General features: G+C 38.2%; 2 protein-coding genes across 2 annotated transcripts in view; one reads left to right on the forward strand and one right to left on the reverse strand.

Moving 5' to 3' along the window:
- The window catches only part of LOC146666312 (uncharacterized), a 477,181-nt gene that overhangs the window by 305,690 nt on the left and 152,521 nt on the right, over window positions 1-18,970 (forward strand). The gene's annotated exons all lie outside the window — the stretch shown is intronic.
- prkaa1 (protein kinase, AMP-activated, alpha 1 catalytic subunit) lies at window positions 192-18,708 on the reverse strand. The gene is made up of 9 exons (XM_085414264.1): window positions 18,483-18,708; window positions 16,518-16,659; window positions 14,807-14,900; window positions 14,367-14,511; window positions 7,262-7,349; window positions 6,889-7,113; window positions 6,184-6,697; window positions 5,870-5,996; window positions 192-2,174 (listed from the first exon to the last, which is right to left on the reverse strand). Exons 1-9 carry the CDS (start codon window positions 18,577-18,579, stop codon window positions 1,891-1,893), a joined length of 1,716 nt encoding a protein of 571 aa, XP_085270390.1. The 5' UTR covers window positions 18,580-18,708; the 3' UTR covers window positions 192-1,890.

Genomic DNA, 18,970 nt, shown 5'->3' on the forward strand with positions numbered 1-18,970 from the left:
GAACCACCCCCAAATTATCTTAAAAGTTTGATTTAACTTGATCCTGTTGACATCGTTTTAAAGATGGCAGTAGTTACTGATGTCTATAAAAAGATGACAATCAGATCTTTTAGGTTTTTGCAGTTAGAATTTTTTCCCTTTTTGGTAATGCAAAGCACCTAGAAAAATGAATAAACCAACCATAAAGAAAGTGTAATTAGATTATTTTAATCCTCAAAACCGCAAAAACAGCACCAAGAATTCTGACCGGCACAATTTCCAACTTTTACTGACATAAAACTGATAAACAGTACTGATAATGATAAGGCAGCCAAACAGGCATAACTTAAAACTTTAAGACCACGGAGAGGCAATGGATAATGAGATACATCACACTTATAATCAAAGACATATCCAACTCTACTTTGTGAGCCTGCAAGTTACCAGAAGTGCGATCTACCTCCCCGATCTATGTCATTCAAAGCTCATAAGTCTGTTTCAGGTTTAAAAACATAAAACCTTTAACAAGGTCAAACTTCAAGGGAATGTACAGGAAATTAAAACATGTCCAAAAATGACATTGTGGATGTATTCACTTACCAACAGACATTGTCCACGCGCTGCATGTAATTGCTACTACTCACTGAGCCCTGAGGCCTATTCATGTGTGATGGCATTTACAAAACAAATGTAGGCAAAAGGCATTTCACTTAGTAATCATACTGAAATCGTATTCATTAATCTAAAACAAAAACACTAAAGAAATAAGAGAAAATAAGTAAAAATCAACTTGTCATTCTAATGCGACATGGAAAGTTATAGTTCTAGATTTTGACTGTCGTGGGAAAAAGCTGTCTAAAGTTAAATACAAAGACAATCGTGTATCAGAATAACTGATTGAATGAAATAAAATTCATTATGATTACAAGCCAGACTGTTAAAAAAAAAAAAAAAAAAAAAAAAGATATAATATATATATCATCCAGCAATAGATCTTATTGCAAGAAAGAAAGAAAGAAAGAAAGAAAGAAAGAAAGAAAGAAAAAAATCAATTTCCTTTACAACCAACACTCCACCTACTTAATGCACTGATAAATATGTTTACGTCTTTATATATAAAAAGGTGGCGACAGACAAATTCAAAAACACATTTTTACAACAGGACAAAACCATGAAATTTAGTCTGACAATTTCTTAAAAAGAATTAAAAAATAATAATAATAATAACCCAACATAAATTTGATGAACGCATTCTTTAGTCCCTGACGCAAGACAGAAATACAGGAGTCACAGAACTTCTTCAGACTCCAATGAATGTGATGGGTTTGCCCACCCTAGTTATATATAACGCTTCGGAACATGTGCACCAATTCTCAGATCCCTACTGAAAAGAACCAAAAAAAAAAAAAAAAACCAAAAAAAACAACAGCAGCAGGAAATAAAAGAAACTTGTGCAAAAGTGCTTCCTGCATCCCGTGACTGCCACCCAAACCCCCAACCTCCATGTGTGGCTTCCTTTTGTACAGGTAAGAATGTGAATTTGCTCTCTGTACTGAAAAGCAGTGCTCACCTGACTACAGTACAGAAAATTCAGTGTAATCACTTGCGCATATGTGTAGTTTGGTTGTAGACGCTTGCTATTAAGTTGTTCAGGAAATTGTAAAACCCTCGTTCCTAAATGTTCTGTCCTAGCTAATTAATCAGCTAGTCATTTGTCTTTCCCCCAGTAACCCTTTGCATCCCCAGTCAGCTCAGTATACATCCCTTCAGCTTAGGGAACACCAACCTGCATCAGTGCCATGGAACAATCACTTCATCCTCAGCCGGGATGAACTGAGCCACGATTCAGTTGCATGCTTATTGCTATAAAGACACTCAGAGGGAGAAAAAGGCTAGCGATTGTTTTGCGAGCTATCGTGCAAGTAGTTTAATAAGATTTGCACACATCTCAAAGAACTCGATGGTGTGGCTTCCTGGTCGAGGGACAGATGCATTGTCCCCGCCTCCTGTGGAATCGATGGATGAGGTCAACGATGACGTCAAAGAGCCTTCTCCAGTCTTGGTGGGGTGCACGGTACTAGGTGTACCTGGAAGTTCTGCTCCATCTACATCGTTCTTAATAGCGGTCCGGTAGTTGCCCACAGAGCCAGAGCGCAGAGGGGTAGCACTTCCAGATTTTGTCTCCAACATATCATCTGAACAATAAGACAAACTGATTTTCAAACACAAGAAGTTCAATGGGTATCACTAGGGTATCTACAAGTCTTGGAAAATACTCAATTCAATTCCTGCCACAGAGACACTGCTGTAAACAGTGAAATTAATCACTAGTTTATACTTAGTCGATTGTTTAGGTTAGGGATAAAGTGTAAGATTTTTGTAGTCAAAAATAAAGATTATTTTCTTCCTTTTAACCTAATAAACTGTAATATAGATATTGCACTGCGGACACCCAGATCATCCTGACACCCAGAGTTTGAACAATTTTGGGTTCAGTTCATGAAATATGCACAAGCCAAAGCAGCGTTCACCATTTCCTCTCAAAGCAGCTGTGGCTACACAGTCCATGGCTCTAACACCCACATACATCTCTGTTCACTGACTTCTTCTTAGCCACCATTTACTGAGATAAAAAGCCTTTGGTTCATGAGGGGTTGACCAGTAAACAAATTTTAATATAAGCTATTCGGCTTTCTAAAATGAACATATTCTAAATGCAGCTATATTTGCCGGTGCATGACCTGCCTCCTATGAATGTGGTTATGCATTTTGTTAGTACCAGTTTTAATGCTGGAAACAGACTGCATACAACTGTATTTTAATTTTCTCGATCAAAATACTGCTGACCGTGATATATTTATGAGATTACTGCAGTCCCAATGTCCACTTTGCTTGGTCAAATTATTATAATCTGGGGTGTTAGACACACACTTGCAGTGACAGGAGGTGTCAAACAGTCAAGGTCTTGAGCCAGCCCTCATTTCTTTATAATTTGCCAGGAAAAATAGCTGGAACTATTTGTTTATCTCTTGAGCTCGGTCCCTTTTCTGTGATTGAATGAGTCACAGGTTAGTGTTAAATGGCTTAACAAACAAAATGTTAAGGCTACGTCCACACGTATTTTTGAAAACGCAGATTTTTCTATGCGTTTGCACCTTTCGTCCACACGTAAACGGCGTTTTTGGTCACTGAAAACTGAGATTTTTAAAAACTCCGGCCAGGGTGGATATTTTTGCGCCACGTTATTGTTTCGGTGAAATGAATTTCTACAATACTGTTAATTGTACTCTCTGCAGTGTTTAAATGCTTACATATACACACAGTTACTGTCCCTCCACACATACGACTCGGTTCTGCTTCTATGCCCCAGCTTTGTTTACTTTTCCCCACGAGGCTTCTAGACTTCTGATTGGCCAACATTTCTGCACGGTTAGGAATCTAGCGCCACCTGCTGCTTTGGCATGTTCATAGCAGCGTTTTCCTTCATTTCTGCCTTTATGTGTGGACTGGATTATTTTTGAAAACGAAAACGGTAAATCTCAGTTTTCAAAAATACCCGTGTACGTGTGGACGTAGCCTAAGACAGAGGGATTGGACTTCAAATGAGTAAAAAAGTAGCCAATGTCCAAAGAAAAACCCTCAGAAATCCTGGAGAACTATTGCTCAAGACCCCTTACACAAAAAAGCTCTCGCTGCTTGGAAGCAAAATATAAAGAAATGAGGCAAGTGCTGTATATATAGGTGAAAATCTTTCTTGTAATCCACATTCACACATCCCTTTCCTTCCCATGCAGTGTCAGAGGATGCATCCAACTTTCCTGATCTGGTGCCCGATTTGTGCCCAATTTGGTTGTGCCTGAACTGCTGCTGCTACAGCAGTCCTATTATGAACTTGCTAACAGCATTAGCACCCAGGTTCCCAACAGGAGGCAGGACTGTTGCACTGATACAGCTGCTGATGGCTTATACTTTTTACAACTTCTCTCATAGTCCTCCATGTTGTCCACCAGATGGACATTTAACAATGCCGAATCTTGCTTGATCAAACCATTTAATATGTATTAATATGTTTGCAGTCTCTCAAACTTACTTCCCAGATAATTTTGTTAAGACCTGCAACAAATATTACTGCAGGTAAATGATTAATTTAAGAAATGCTGCTAAACTATCACGCAAATAGTTTAAAACCTAAATTAAGCTAAGCTATAAATCCATGCGATTAATTATGTGTAGTTATAGACAAATGTTAACAATCAGCATAATATTTTCTATATTTCTGAGTCATCAGGTATAAGTTCAGATAAACACAAGCTTAATGATGGACTTTGCTGTAGCTCAAAGCCAAAGCTTCACATACTTTAAATGGAAAGCCTGTGATGTATCAGAAGCACACAACAGCTCTTCAATCTCATGTTTTCCTTTGAGGTAATGCCAAACACCTACACAGACTTCCCAAACCATCATCCATGAGTTAATCATTTATAAATTCCACACTGAGGCAGCATACTAGAGGACAAAATCCAGATAAACACCGAAGATACAGAGAACTGAGTAAAGGGCTTACCTGAAGATCTAGGTTAACTGGTCAAATGTTGCAAAACTGAGTGTAAGTTGTATGAGACTAGTTTTAAAAATTAAATATATTACAATACAAGCAATCAAAACTTGATCCATCGGTAAATTACAACACATGCTGTACTGCTGCCATTGAGCTTCATGAGTCAAATAATGCCCAAACACTGATGTGTTATTACTGCCCTTTAACACAATTTCCTCATTTTGCACAGTACTGTGTTGAATCCCCACCTGTCCTTGTTTGCATTTGTATGCTGGTGTGCAATGTTCCCTCTAAGCTGCGCACGTGCGCAATTGCGCACTGCTGGCAAGGTCTCTGCAGGTATCAGGCTGTTGTTCTCCTTTATCTCATAGTGGACAGAAATTATTTTTTCGAGTGGCACAAATAATTTGTGTGGCATCAGATTTGATGCAGAACAGCTGATTGTTCTGTCAATAGTTTGAAATGTTTCTTTTAAAAAAAAACGCCTTGGCTGCATTAAAAAAAAAAAAAAAAAAAAGCTACAAAAAACGTTGTTGTTTGCATAACTCAGTCATTTTTTTGAAGAACTATATAATTAATTGCCCAACATTGGTCATTATATACTATATTTTGCAGGCAGAGAGTTACAGGACTCTCTCCCAGACCACAGATTCATACTCATAAGTCAGAGCTTTATAAAAAAAAAAAAAACAAACAAAAAAAAAAAAAAAAAAACACATCTGCTGTCGCTCACAGTGGTCCAAGGGATCGCTCAGGGAGTTTGTGTGTTCGCTCAGACACGTGAAAAATTAGAGGGAACATTGCTGGTGTGTCTGCCATCATAATTGAAACAGAGCAGTTCATGGAACTAATAAATCTCGAACAACAGTTACTTTTATTGAAACACAGGAAGATAAGGGGAATTCACAACTGACCTTGAGTTTATGCACGTATCGCCAGAGGTAATAAAATGAGACACAAAGGCATCTACACTGGCAGAATATTAGCCTCTGCACAGCATGTAATTACATTCTATTACATCTTGTTTCCCTGTGGTATAATCCATGTGCTAATCAATAAACAGATATTGACATCTGCGTCATATGTAGTTACATTTCTGGGAATGTGCGGGTCAGGCTATGACACAGATTTAATGGTGCACTTTGAATCATCACAAATAACGGCCTCGTGTATGATCTTTCATGTGTTTTATTCTCTAATATTTGAGCCATACACAGGTTAGCTATGTAACCTTATCAGTGTATCCTGCCGGGTGCTTATGCAAATGAGTGGTGATCTAAATGCAGACTGTTTCCTCACCTACTGCTACAGACTAGTGAAGGTAAAACTTACCATCTATGCTACGGAAGTCAAGGAGGTAGGTTCTGCTGTCCACTGTGTACAGTTGAAGGCTCATCTTGGCAAGCATCCCAGTAACAGGATTCTTCCTTCTCACACGCAGATAGTATGGATTCACAACCTAGAAAATTATTGAAAGGAAGGATAATGTGTCTTTGTGATGCTTTAAAAAGTACACCTGGAGCTTATTAAACTTTTAATACAATCCAACTTCAATAACTAACTGTGAGATTACATTTTACTACATTTTTTTTAAAATTGTAAATATTAAGCCTTTCCTCCTATATCTTGTCCCTCTTCTTCCTTACCTTCCACTCATAGTCCAGCTGTTTCATTGCACGGCACACCTCGGTCATGATATCATTTGGTCTACTTTGACTGCGTATACCCAGGTGCCACTTGGCTCTCCTAACACCCTGGTGCTTGGACTTCTGAGGGTTCAGTTCATCCAGTGTGTGACGGATACTCCTGGGAGGAGTCTCCGCCACGAGAAAAGGTACACGCTCAGGGTGAGGCTTCACTATCGCTGCACCTGATGAAGTCAGGTGTTGGTCATCTAGAAAAGAGTCAGGAGGGCTAGATGCCAAGTAGAAATCCTTGGCTTCGCTCATGATGCGACGATTGTCAATGATGAGATGGTAGGCAACAGCCAATGGATCCTGATGGTTGCGACTGTATATGCAGGCAAGGACCTCCTCCTCTGTGCACTCAAACTTCTCGCAAACCTCCTTCAGGGCCTCGTCGTCGATCATGTTGTTGCTGTAGGAGGGGTCCTCAGGGAACAAGTACTTTGGCAGATCTTTTTTGAACCACTCGTCCTCTCTGTGGCGAAGAATCATTTTGGTAGTTAAAAGATCATGAATGCAAACAGCACCAACAGAACTAATTTTCTACGCAGACAGTCCCTTGCCATCATGAAATAATGTGATTTACAATCTAGACAACCAAAAACAAACAAAAACAAAACAAAGCCTATAGGATTTTTGACTTTGTAAATACTCCGCCAGGCTTACCGGATCTCTTTGATGGTGGCTCTTTTCATCGGGTCCACCTGCAACATGTGTTTCAGTAAGCTTATTACTGCAGGGTTCAGATACTGTGGGGTGAAGAAGATCCCATCACAGATCTTCTTAAAAAGTGTTGGCACATGATCATCATCAAAGGGAAGTGTTCCACACAACAAGGCGTAGAGAATCACCCCACTACTCCAAATATCCACCTCTGGTCCAGCATATAACCTGAGGAGGCGTAAAAAGAAAGAATCACAAAATCTATTTTTAACTAGGCTGTGTTTTTGAGTTGTGTTTCTGTCTCACTTCGAAATGTAAGTAAAGTATCATTAGAAGAAAAGAAAAAACCCAAACAGAATTTAAAATAAGCCATTACCTTCCTGAGATGACCTCAGGAGCAGCATAGTTTGGAGAACCACAACTTGTTCTGAGGAACTCTCCATCTGACATCATGTTTGACAAACCTGCAAAAGATTTTAACTATTATATAATATGCACACTTTTCAAAACACAACAACTTCAATTATTTACCTCACATAAACATTTAATGTTTTTAATGCAGTTTCAAACTATTCTAGTTTGGTTTTAGCTTAAAGTGCTTTATTAAGTATATAACTAACGTGAAAAATACTAAAGCAGTAATGTTTCGTTTTCTGTCGGCCCCCCAAAAAAAGCTGCTTTATAATTAGCTGTACCATTTTTTTAAGATTCTCCACTTACTGCAGTTCATCCTCCCAGCAAGGAGACAATGTCTTTTTCACTGGTAGCAATGGTGAACATGATTCATGAATTAACAGAAGAGTGACAAAAATACTTTACTAAAGATTCAAAATAATTTGGAATAACTGCAGGTTAAATAACAACCAATGCACACTAGAATAGTTTAATATTATCAAAGTCTTGAATGTAGTTCTGTATATTTGCTTAGCCAAATTTAAGGAATGTATGAAGGATTTTCTGAAACATATTTTATGTTTCTGGCACACTACTGCCAGAAATGATTGATCGTTGAAATAACAAACTGTTATTGTGTGGATGCTTTAAGCATCCACACTATTGAGTTCCTGTTTCTCTTTATTCTTTATTATTATTATTCCGGGTGTTTCCGTACACTTTTCGCCGTTAAACTACTTCCACAATTTTCAGCCGATTTTCACCATTCAAATTTTAAACTATTCAGCTATTTTTGCTCTTTCCTGCTATGATTTTTGCTATTTTTAACTATTATACTTTTTAAAATATTCCACTTTTTTCCTTTAATTTGTCCCATTGAAATGAATGGGAAACTTCAGCAATTCTGCTAAAATTTGCTTGTTTTTGAAACTTAACTACTTCCTCATATTTTCACCTAGAACAACCATTCAAACTTTAAAATGTTCACAAATTATTGGGCTATTCAGGTATGATTCAGCTTTTTCAAATCTTTTACTGTTTTACTTTTATGCCTCTTAAAGTTTTGAGTTGCAAAATTGTGATTTTTCACAAAATACATGTGTTGTTATGGTTGCTATGCTCTTGGCTTCCAGTGTGCCACTGAAGGTTTTGCAATTTTCACTTCATGTCCGAACAACTTCCTGCTACTTGCTCAATTTTCACTCAACTTCCACAAATTATACATCAAAACGTAGGTATTTTTGCTGGCTTTCAGAAAATGTCACCATCATTGTTGTGGGATTTATAGAATTTTTGCAAATCTCCTCAGACTAACACAAGGTCAGAAAACTCTCCATATAAAGTGAATGGAGAGCTTGTTCAAAATCACCGCTGGATTTCTGTAATGAGAGGCATATTCGAATCGTCATATCTCCTTAACGAAGCAAAGTTAAGACATGAGGCTTGTCCCCGAATATCTTCAGACACCCCTGACGCTCACAATTCAAGAATTTCTTTCTCACCTATTACCGTTCTGAAATGAGTTGGACTTGTTTGAGGGTAGGAAATTCGTCCTTCGCTCAGATTTCTTCAGATTTCAAACTGTGGAAATGAACCACTTTTTTCTCTCGTCATAACTTTTTGTTGGATTTCCACAGAGACCTGAAAATTTCCATGATTGTTCACCAAAGCCTGCTGTCTCTTACGGTGAAAGAATGATATCGATACTCCAAATAGATTTCGAGTTAGAAAGCGTTGTTTGAGGGCAAGTCAAGGCTGTTTTTGCTTCGCTCTACTCAGTTATGGTGCATTACAAGTCAAATATCTTTAATAATTCATATTTTAATGATAAATTGTAAACACTGGAAGATTCCCCCATCTCTTCTGAACAAAACGGTGTAAGAATGACCGCTCTAGCCCCTACGGTTTGGAAATTATGGTCATTTGTTTGAGGGGAGTCCTCACTATGAGAAATAGGCTGCAATAATCCTGTGCCTCTCTGTGCTGCGTGTGTAAAAAGAGGCACATGTTTTGGCGGGAAAAAGTACACAGGCTCTCTGATTGGTGGATTCAAATTCAGCAGCTCCCAGGCTGACCTAGAAACTTACTTCTCTCTCCCTGTGCATTTTTTTGCTGATTTTTTCATTTAACAAGTATATTTGAGGGACCCTCAGCATGTTCAGCATTTTTTCAGCTGTCCATTTTGCTTTTCCAATTTTTCTGTTTAACTTATTACTATTGTGCTAAATAATACTATTTCTGCTATTTTATAAGATTTGTGCCTAATATAGTATTTCTGCTAAATTGCAATATTTCTGCTTTTTATACTATTTGTGCTAAAACATAGTATTTCTACTAAATGTAGTATTTATGCTTAATCATACTATTTCTGCTTTTTATGGGATTTGTGCCTAATATAGTATTTCTGCTTTTTATAGGATTTTTGCTCAAACATAGTATTTCTACTAAATGTAGTGTTTATGCTTAATCATCCTATTTCTGCTTTTTATAGGATTTGTGCTTAATATAGTATTTCTGCTAAATTATAGTATTTCTGCTTTTTATAGTATTTGTGCTAAAACATAGTATTTCTACTAAATGTAGTATTTATGCTTAATCATAGTATTTCTATATATTTCTGCCAGGTCCCCAGGCAGCCAATCCTCTGTGAGGACTGAGAAATTCAAATTTTCAAATCAGGGCCTGCACGGCTTCCCAGCCAATCATATATGTGTCCTGAGGCATTCAAATTTGCATATTGGGGCCTTCATGGCTTCTAAGCCAGCCAATCATATCTGAGGGCTGAGGAATTCAAATCCACAAATCAGGGCCTGCACAGCTTCCCAGCCAGCCAATCATGTATGTGGGCTCCAGGTATTCAAATTTGCATATTGGGGAATTCGTGGCTTCTAAGTAAACAAGTCATCCATGTCATATATCTCTAAAAATTCATATTTTAATGATAAATTGTCAACACTTGAAGATTCCCCCATCTCTTCTGAACAAAACGGTGTAAGAATGACCGCTCTAGCCCCTATGGTTAGGAAATTATGGTCATTTGTTTGAGGGGAATCCTCACTATGTGAAATAAACTGAAAGAAGCAGGTCTATGTCTCTGTGCTGCGTGTGTAAAAAGATGCACCTGTTTTGGCGGGAAAACGTAAACAGCCTCTCTGATTGGTGGATTCAAATTCAGCAGCTCCCAGGCTGACCTAGAAACTTAGTCCTCTCTCCCTGTGTGTGTGTGTGTGTGTGTGTGTGTGTGTGTGTGTGTGTGTGTGTGTGTGTGTGTGTGTGTGTGTGTGTTTAGTGGGAGAGAGAGGACCCTGCCCTTATTTGACAGCATGTCATTGTAGGATTTAAATTGAACATAGTTAGACTGGTTGACTGGATTAGAGCCTGTGTTTGTGTGTCCCTCTGTGCATTTGTGTTTCAATAAGTTATTACTATTCTGCTAAATCATAGTATTTCTGGTACTTTTCGGTACTTGTGCTAAATACAGTATTTCTGCTAAATCATCCTATTTCTGCTTTTTATAGGATTTGTGCTTAATATAGTATTTCTGCTAAATTATAGTATTTCTGCCAAATTATAATATTTGTGCTAAAACATAGTCTCAATTTAAAATTACAATATTCATAGTTCATCACAGTGTCTCTGGTAAATCACAATATTTCTGCTCTGTTGTACTATTTTTCTAAATCATAGTGTTTCTGTAATGTTTAAGTATTTTTGGCTAAATATATTCTTTCTGTTATCTTATACTATTTCTCCTAAATTCTTGTATTTTTGAGAAGTTATCATGTTTCTGGTAAGTTACAATATTTCTGCTAAATTCTGCTATGCTATTGTATTTCTGCCAAGTATTATGTTTCCTCTAAGATATTGCAGTTCTGCTAAGTTATTCCATTTTAGCAAACTTCTTTTGCTTCTGCAAAGTTTTTACAATTTCTGCAACTTTTCAGCTTTTTCAGCTACTTTTTGCATACAGCTTCAGCTTTAAGCATCCACACTGCATTTTCGCAGGAAATGCAAATTTTTCTAGTTAGAATGTGTTTTCATGCTCGCACTAAACAACCCTGGAATCTGCTCATGGATTATGAACCTATGTGGTAAAAGCTCACACTAAAAACCCATCAAAATACCAAATGTAGTCAGATTTGGAGGACAATTTTTTTGAAATTCTGTTTCAAATCTGGAGGTTTTGTAAAAATCTTTTGAGAAAGTAACTTGTAATCAAGTTGTGAAATACTAGTTAATATATGATTTGTCTGCCTTTCAAGTTAACGACTCTACAGAATCGGCATTTTTAACGGTGGTAAATGATCTGTTACTTGTGTTGGACTGACTCAATCTCTGTTCTCTTGTTATTAGACCTTAGCGCTGTGGTTGAAACAGTGGACCACAAAATACTTAAGAACAGGCTTATGAAACACTATGTCATCTCAGGTGTGTCAACAGTTGAGACCATACTTTCCAGAAAGATCTCAATATATGCTTTAAATTATTTTCTGTGTCGTGCACTATTAAGTATGAAGTCTACATGCAATGATCGGGGAACATTCTTAATTTCATTGTACCTGTGATAATGACAATAAAGTTTCTGATCTGATTGATCTGATTACAAGGGTCAGTCCCTGGCCCACTTTTATTTTCAATAATATGCAGCACCAGTGGGTTAAACTCAGCTAAAACTGAGATGTCAGTGACTGGAATGGCAAGAGTGAGTCATAAGTATGACCAGTTGTCTTTGTGTTTTGATGACTGTGTGATCCACTGAGGATTTGGTAAGAATCTTGTTGTTTTTTGATCAGAGCCTTTAATTTGCCTTTTAATTTGGTGAGAAAAATGGCTACAATCAGACATATGATGGCGCTCAAGGACGCCAAGGTTCTAGTTCATGTCTTTGTGACATCTTGCATCATAGCAATGCTTTACTGTGAGGTTTGCCCAAGAAAATCTTTAGAGGTCTGCAGTTGGTTCATATTGCAGCACCATGGATTTTGTACTGCTGCAGTCTTATAAAATATTAACTAGCAGAGCACCAAGCTACCCGAGTGATCTCGTGGGACCATATGTACCTATAGGTCCCCTACACTCTCAGGGGAGTGGTGTCCTGAAGGTCCCAAAGGTTAAGAAAACAACATATTTTTATATCATGCCCTAACATTATGGAAAAGCCTTCTGTCTGACATTAGACTGTCAAGTTCAACTGACACCTGTTTTCTATTGTATGTAGTTCTTGGGGTATTATTGTCTTTTTGTTTATTTATGCTTCAGTTATGGATTATGGTGTTTTAATTATTTATTACTGTGTTTGCTTTTAGCTTTGTTTATTCTTGGCTTTGGAAAGGACTTTTTATGAAAGTGCTCTAAACATTATCATTACTATTAGGGCTGTGCGATATGACACAAAATCTCATATCCCGATATAAGACATCTATCGTCCGAAACGATATAAAAATCACAAAAATGTAAATTCTTTTTGTAAATTCTGTGAATCTCGGGCAGCTCGACTTGCGTGAAGTGTTTCCAACTGAGCGTCATGTAGCTGGAGTCGAGTGTTTTAACCAATGCATGAAACGATACATTTTTTAGACATAAGTTGTAACGGCTGCCGTTTTCTTTGTGAGTATTTATTACACGGCGTGGTGCAGGGAAAAGCCTGTTCTAACGTTTGAGTCTAAGGTTTACTTTTTAGCATCTGACGGCTAGAGCTGGGCTATATCATACCGTTCACGATAATACCGGTGTAATGTTGGGCAACGATAGGAAAATGAAATATCGCGATAGAATATGGGTAAAACGCACATGCGCAGTGCCTTTGTTTACATACGCACATAGCGGCGACGCAGAATGAGAAGAGCGAAAGCGGATCGTTAAATGAAATAGATGAACCAGAACTGGTTTGTAAAAATGCTGCAACTTCAGTGGTGTGGAACTGGTTTAGCTTTCGTCCGTCAGATACACAACAAAGGACTATTTTTGGTAGCGCATGCTAGCGGGCCGTCGTTATTACCATGTTGTTTTGGAAAATACGGCACACTTAAAATCAATCCTTTGATTTTTCTGAAAATCGACAGTGCCCCTTATAATCCCGTGTGCCTTATGTATGAATTCTGGTTGTGTTTACTGACCTCAAAACGATTTTATTTGGTAGACTGTGCTGGAAAAATCTGTCAAATGCTTTAGTACAACTTTGCTAAGCTACGAAGCCGCACCGCTTGATGGATTGTTGGAGCATTATGGCTATCGTAGGCAGGAGCCTCGCGGAGTGATACGTACTGTGCTTCAACATAATATTACCGTACTGTGGTGTATAACCTCTTTTTTTAGTTTTGTGGCTATTATATACGGTTATGCCGGCCAGTTTCCACTGGAAATGCCTTTTGGTTAAACTGTCAGAAAGGAATTTGCATTTGCACTGTTAAATTTTTATATAACTTTAATGCGCATTTAAAAAAAAACAAAAAACAGCTGCTTGTTTAAGAGAAAATACATTGATGTTTTTTGGGGGTTTTTTGCACTAATAAAGTTGAGGAGTTGTAAAGTATTTTGTCTGGTGTCAATTATATCGTCAGTTATATCGTTATTGCAAATTTTCAAATGTATATCGTGATAAATATTTTTGGTCATATCGCCCTGCTCTACTGACGGCTCTTTTTTGCTTCTCATCCGAAAATACTCTGCATACTCTTTCACGTGATTCAGTTTATTTTGAAAAGTCTCAACAGGATCTTGAGCTTTATTGTGAAAAGTTTGTGGTTTTACCGTCATTGTTGCTAAAGACAACGCATAAATACAGGCGCTTGTCCGTCCGTAGTGTAGTTATATTGAATATAAGAGAAAGAGAGAACTTTAAGAAATTAATATAGCCACTACAGTGACCATCAAAACGATGAAAAAAATATTGCCGTAAACAGTTTATTTTGCGACACCACGAAACAAACGATAGCGTAAAATTAAACGATAGCCGTTTTTATATCGTCATCCGATATATATTCTTATATCGAACAGCCCTAATTACTATTACTAATGTGTGTATAATTAACAAACTAAAACAGTGGTTCCTGCTGAGACTTCTCGATTCAAGTCCAAGAACTACTCACCAAAGTCTGCAATCTTAGCATTCATATGCGCATCAAGCAGCACATTTTCTGGCTTAAGGTCTCGATGTACCACCATGTGTCTGTGGCAGTAGTCTACTGCTGAAATGATCTGCTGGAACAGTCGTCGACTCTCCTTTTCATCCAACTGTCAAAGCAGAAATTATTCATTAGGTGTGATCTTTCCTTCCTCAGTCAGAACATCACTGATGACTAAGCAGCACCTCATGTTGTGTTTTGAATATCTTTTTCAGCCTTCACAGTTTACAAAGTTCAAAGATTACTTTATCTCCACTGTAGTCTGATGATGACAAGTGTATGATACTTATCTGCGTTATCTTTATCTCACTAATGATAAACTACACAACATCTGTGCAACATGAAATGATGGAAAGGGTTAAAGAAGTTTGGAATCAATATACAAGTTTCCAGTCCTAAAGTACCTTTCCATTTTTGCAGATGTAGTCAAAGAGCTCTCCCCCTGAGACATACTCCATCACCATGAAGATATCTGTAGGGGTGCTGATAACCTGATACCTACAGTCAAAACACAAGTCATGTGGGTTATTAGGAGTTGGAAGGTATTATACAAGAAAACATTTAGACATGTCTGTTACCATTTAATAATTATTACAAAGAATAATCGGAATATGTGCTTAGTTTTGGACAGCTGACTCAAATTTTTAGTTTTAATGTTACTTTGCCAATGGTCTATTTTAGCCCATTTATGATTAATTTTAACAAAGTAATTTAATCAACCAGCAGCTCAGTTCAACCCACAGGAGATTGTTAACACATCTAATTTTTGGTTTCCTGTAACAAAGAAAAACAATTCCTCACAAACAGGAAGAAACTTAGTTGCCATGGAAGAAAATTGGTGTGCTCAGTATTGGAAAAAAAAAGTGTATGAGAGCAGCACTTTGTGCAAATGTTGAATATTATAATATAATACAAAAACAATTGAGCATTTTTATGTTTCTGCTGCCAGACAGACAACAGACTGAGCTATGAGTTAGACTCCACTGCATACTTGCAGTCCATTAGTGGCATTCATCATACCTGCATCTATTTGCACTAAAATGCTGTGTAGCTCTCTTTGCACATAAGCCACATCTGTTGCCGTTTTACATAACCATTATCAAGCTGTAGAATCAAACCAGGAGAAATTCTTGATAGCAAGTCCCAGAAACCACATTGTGTGCAGCCTCTAAAGCTCAGATTTTACAAGTTTTAAATACAGACAGCAACAACAACAACAACAACAACAAAAAATGCATTGACAATGTGACAGTGTTAAGATATTTTAAGAAAACATTCAGAGCTTTTGTAAATCCAATACACACACAACATACGCACTACCATGCTGGATAAAACCAAAGGCAATAATGTCTGCCATGCAGTTTGTAGCTCAGCAGATGTTAGAGATGTTCACTAACTGTGAATCTGATGTGTTGCAATTGCAGAAAACATCCCATCAATAAAAATGAAGCAGTATTATGTTACATTACTCGATCTGTTATTATCCCCGCTAGACAGACAATGTTATGTACTTTGCCCCAGTGGTCTGTGCACCCTGCCAAAGATGGAATCAGTCTCTCATGCGTAGACACACAGACATAGCTTACATTTTTTAACATGGAACGGGTATTTCAGGCAATTATACCCCCCCCAGTCAGTTTAATGACCCTGTAACTGTGGCCTCAAGTCTGTGAACATTCCCTTACCAAACAGGAAGTCCCCTGACAACTGTCAAATAGTAAGTTTAGCTTAGAGCACCAGAACATTATGGCACAGTCAGCTCAGACTATGACGTTAAAAAATTACTCATTTGAAATGACACACTTATCTGTTTTAGCCTACCAGATGTTGACAATAATACCAGCAGAGCAAGCTACACAGCTACCCACAACAAAGGCAAAGCCAGTGCACTTTTGTACGTTAAAATGAAAGACCAACTGAGGGAATAACGAAACAGTCAATACTGCACAATAGGGAGAGGTCAGAAGAGAGAGTGGACTGAGTCAGATAGATACTGTCCTAGATGGATGCATTCTAAAACAACACTATAAAGGCCTGAAAATAGCTCAGTGGGTGGCATTAATGTGGTGGCAAGGGGATTATGGAGCAGCGAGCAGGGTGTAATCTAGGACTTACAGTTTAATTATGTGAGGGTGCCTGAAAAGCTTGAGGTTCTGGATCTCCCGGCGAATCTTTCCCACCACGTCCAAACTGCGGATCTTCTGCCTGTTCAAGATCTTCACTGCCACTTGATGCTTGGTCAGCTCATGTTGGCCCACTGAAGGATAGAAAGAGAGTGGATGGAGCATTTCTATTACAACCAAGGCCATATAAAATAGGGAATGGTGAAGTATTATGCAAAACAAGGCATCTTCACACAACTTAAGGAAAGGTGTAATTTGTTGTTTACACTATTAGGATAAGGGTTACCAGACATGCTACGAATCTTAGAGGTGAAACCTATTTTGGAAACAGAAGGCAGCATGGTGGATGAAGGACAGCAGCAATAGGACCAATATCCTGAAGTCAGTGTGAGGAATGGGAGATCTAAATCACCACCTCCTATCACAATTTTAAGAATATAAAAAAATAAAAACATTCAAATTAAAGAAAAAAAATGGAAGAAAGGGAAAAAAAGTATTTTGTTTTCAGTCAACCATATTCAATCACTCAAGCATATCAAAGCATAGCTTTGTCATTTGGTATTATGGAAAGACTGTAAAACAGTTCTCTTGTTTTTTGCTGAAACTGGCTGCCTACTGAGTGTGATAAATCTAATGCTGAAACAAAAGTCCTTCTAGAAGCAAATCTTGCCACGCACAATGTTGAAACAACTTCCAGCAACATTAGGGCACATACTTACTAAACATCAGTCAAAGCTAACCAAAACCTCTAACAAGTTTGCAAATTTTACTTCTATCTGCTGTTTCAGCATTCTCTCAAATATGTAAATTCAAGAGTCTTTGAACGCCACATCTCTACTTTATAAAGTCTCCAGCTGAAAGTTATATTTTAAAAAAAAAAAAGAAAAAAATCCTAGCACATGCTAAATGATCTGTAAAGATGAGTGGGGATACACAGTCAATACATGAGCAAATAGGTCAAATACAGAGTCCTCATAACTGAAAGCGGTAAAAAGCCGCACAAGATACAAAAAGATAGCATCTCAATGGATGGTGGGAAGACAGCGCATTTGCCCATGGGAGTTAGCAAACAGCTGGTTTTGATTTACCAGCTGTGTCGGTAGTAATCAAGACCATAATCACACAGCACCAACTCTAGCTCTTTTCCCTCAACATCAACAAATAGCTGAGAGCTGGGAGGTGACTCATTGGGAATTAACCGATCACACAGCTTGCGGTGGTTCCACTCCATTTCGATATATATTGTGGTTTCAGTGTTTCTACTGAACAGAACAGCCTGTAAGGTAAACAAAACGCACAGACACGATTACTTTTAAGAAATAAAACAGGTTTTTAGTCCATTGCGTGTTGATACAACTCAAGTTGTATATTGACTTAAGCTTCTAAGCGTTCAGCCCTGTGCACTGACAAAGTGGGCGTAGATTCAGCAGAGTTTGTCCAACTCTTTCCATCGAAATTTCAGAAATAACATTGAATGCTTGAAACAGGCAACAAATACGACTCGTGGGGAACGAAGTTGTGAATAAATGTAGTGCAGAGTTGGGTTTAAAGGCAAGAGAGAGGAAACCGTACTTTACCGATTAAAATGTACTCTTGCTTGCGGCAACATCAATGACGAGGGCTGACTTCCCGGTGTATGTCTCAACAAGCGCTTCGCTCGCTAGCACGCAACGCAACCGACGCTAAATGGCAAACTATGTGACCAGCTACAGCCCAATTTCATAAAACTTGCAGTGTCTTCTTTATCTTAGAAACTACAACGACATGCTCTAAAACCTGCGTTTTGTCACACACACAAAAAGTTCAGAAAATAACGCGACAACAAGTGTGTTGCCTCCCCAGCACTGCGACAAGTTAGCTTTCCTAGTATGCTAGCTTAGCAGCTAAGCTAAAAGCTCCCTCTCCCACCGTCTCGCAGCTGGCAGGATGCACAAACGCCTGAGACAGTTACACATACCTTTAACCTTCCCAAACGTCCCCACTCCGAGAGTGTCTCCGAGAATGTAATGTCCAATTTTAACTCTTCCTTCATGCTTCACTTTTTCCGTCGCCATCTTCCCGCAGTGGCCTTGCTGCGGGGTTAGCTAGCTGCGGTAAAGATGGACCGGACTCCGCTATGTGTTTCTCCACTCTAGCGGCTCCGCTCAACACTGAGGGTGGGAGGCGTCCCGGCTCCTGTGCGATTCGTCAAACTCGTCAACGACGTAACATGTTGCATTTAAATGCTCTCAATAAACTCCGAAATTGTTAATCTGGGTGAAGTTCATGTTGTAAACTTGTTTTGGCCGGAAATTCTACCGTATAGGCTAAATCAGGGCCAGGAAGTGAAAGGAGAGAAAATGTGCTTTAGGAATATATGAGATTGATAAATTATGATGTGCCCAATCAAATACTATGGAAACTCTGGATAAAGTCAGCAGTTTTCTGCCTATATAAAAAGGATTT

This window comes from Rhamphochromis longiceps, linkage group LG7 (genome assembly GCF_057381845.1).
Source record: "Rhamphochromis longiceps isolate RC_006_pf linkage group LG7, R_longiceps_female_GT1.1, whole genome shotgun sequence".
In the NCBI taxonomy this organism is placed as follows: Eukaryota; Metazoa; Chordata; class Actinopteri; order Cichliformes; family Cichlidae; genus Rhamphochromis; species Rhamphochromis longiceps.

Excerpts from the sequence above, each read along its gene's own strand:
- prkaa1 (XM_085414264.1), bottom strand. The coding sequence starts at position 18,579 with ATGGCGACGGAAAAAGTGAAGCATGAAGGAAGAGTTAAAATTGGACAT. Across the intron at positions 7,114-7,261 it reads CCTGAGGTCATCTCAGGAAG|GTTATATGCTGGACCAGAGG; the intron begins GTAATGGCTTAT and ends ACGCCTCCTCAG. Across the intron at positions 2,175-5,869 it reads TGACTTCCGTAGCATAGATG|ATGATATGTTGGAGACAAAA; the intron begins GTAAGTTTTACC and ends CTTATTGTTCAG.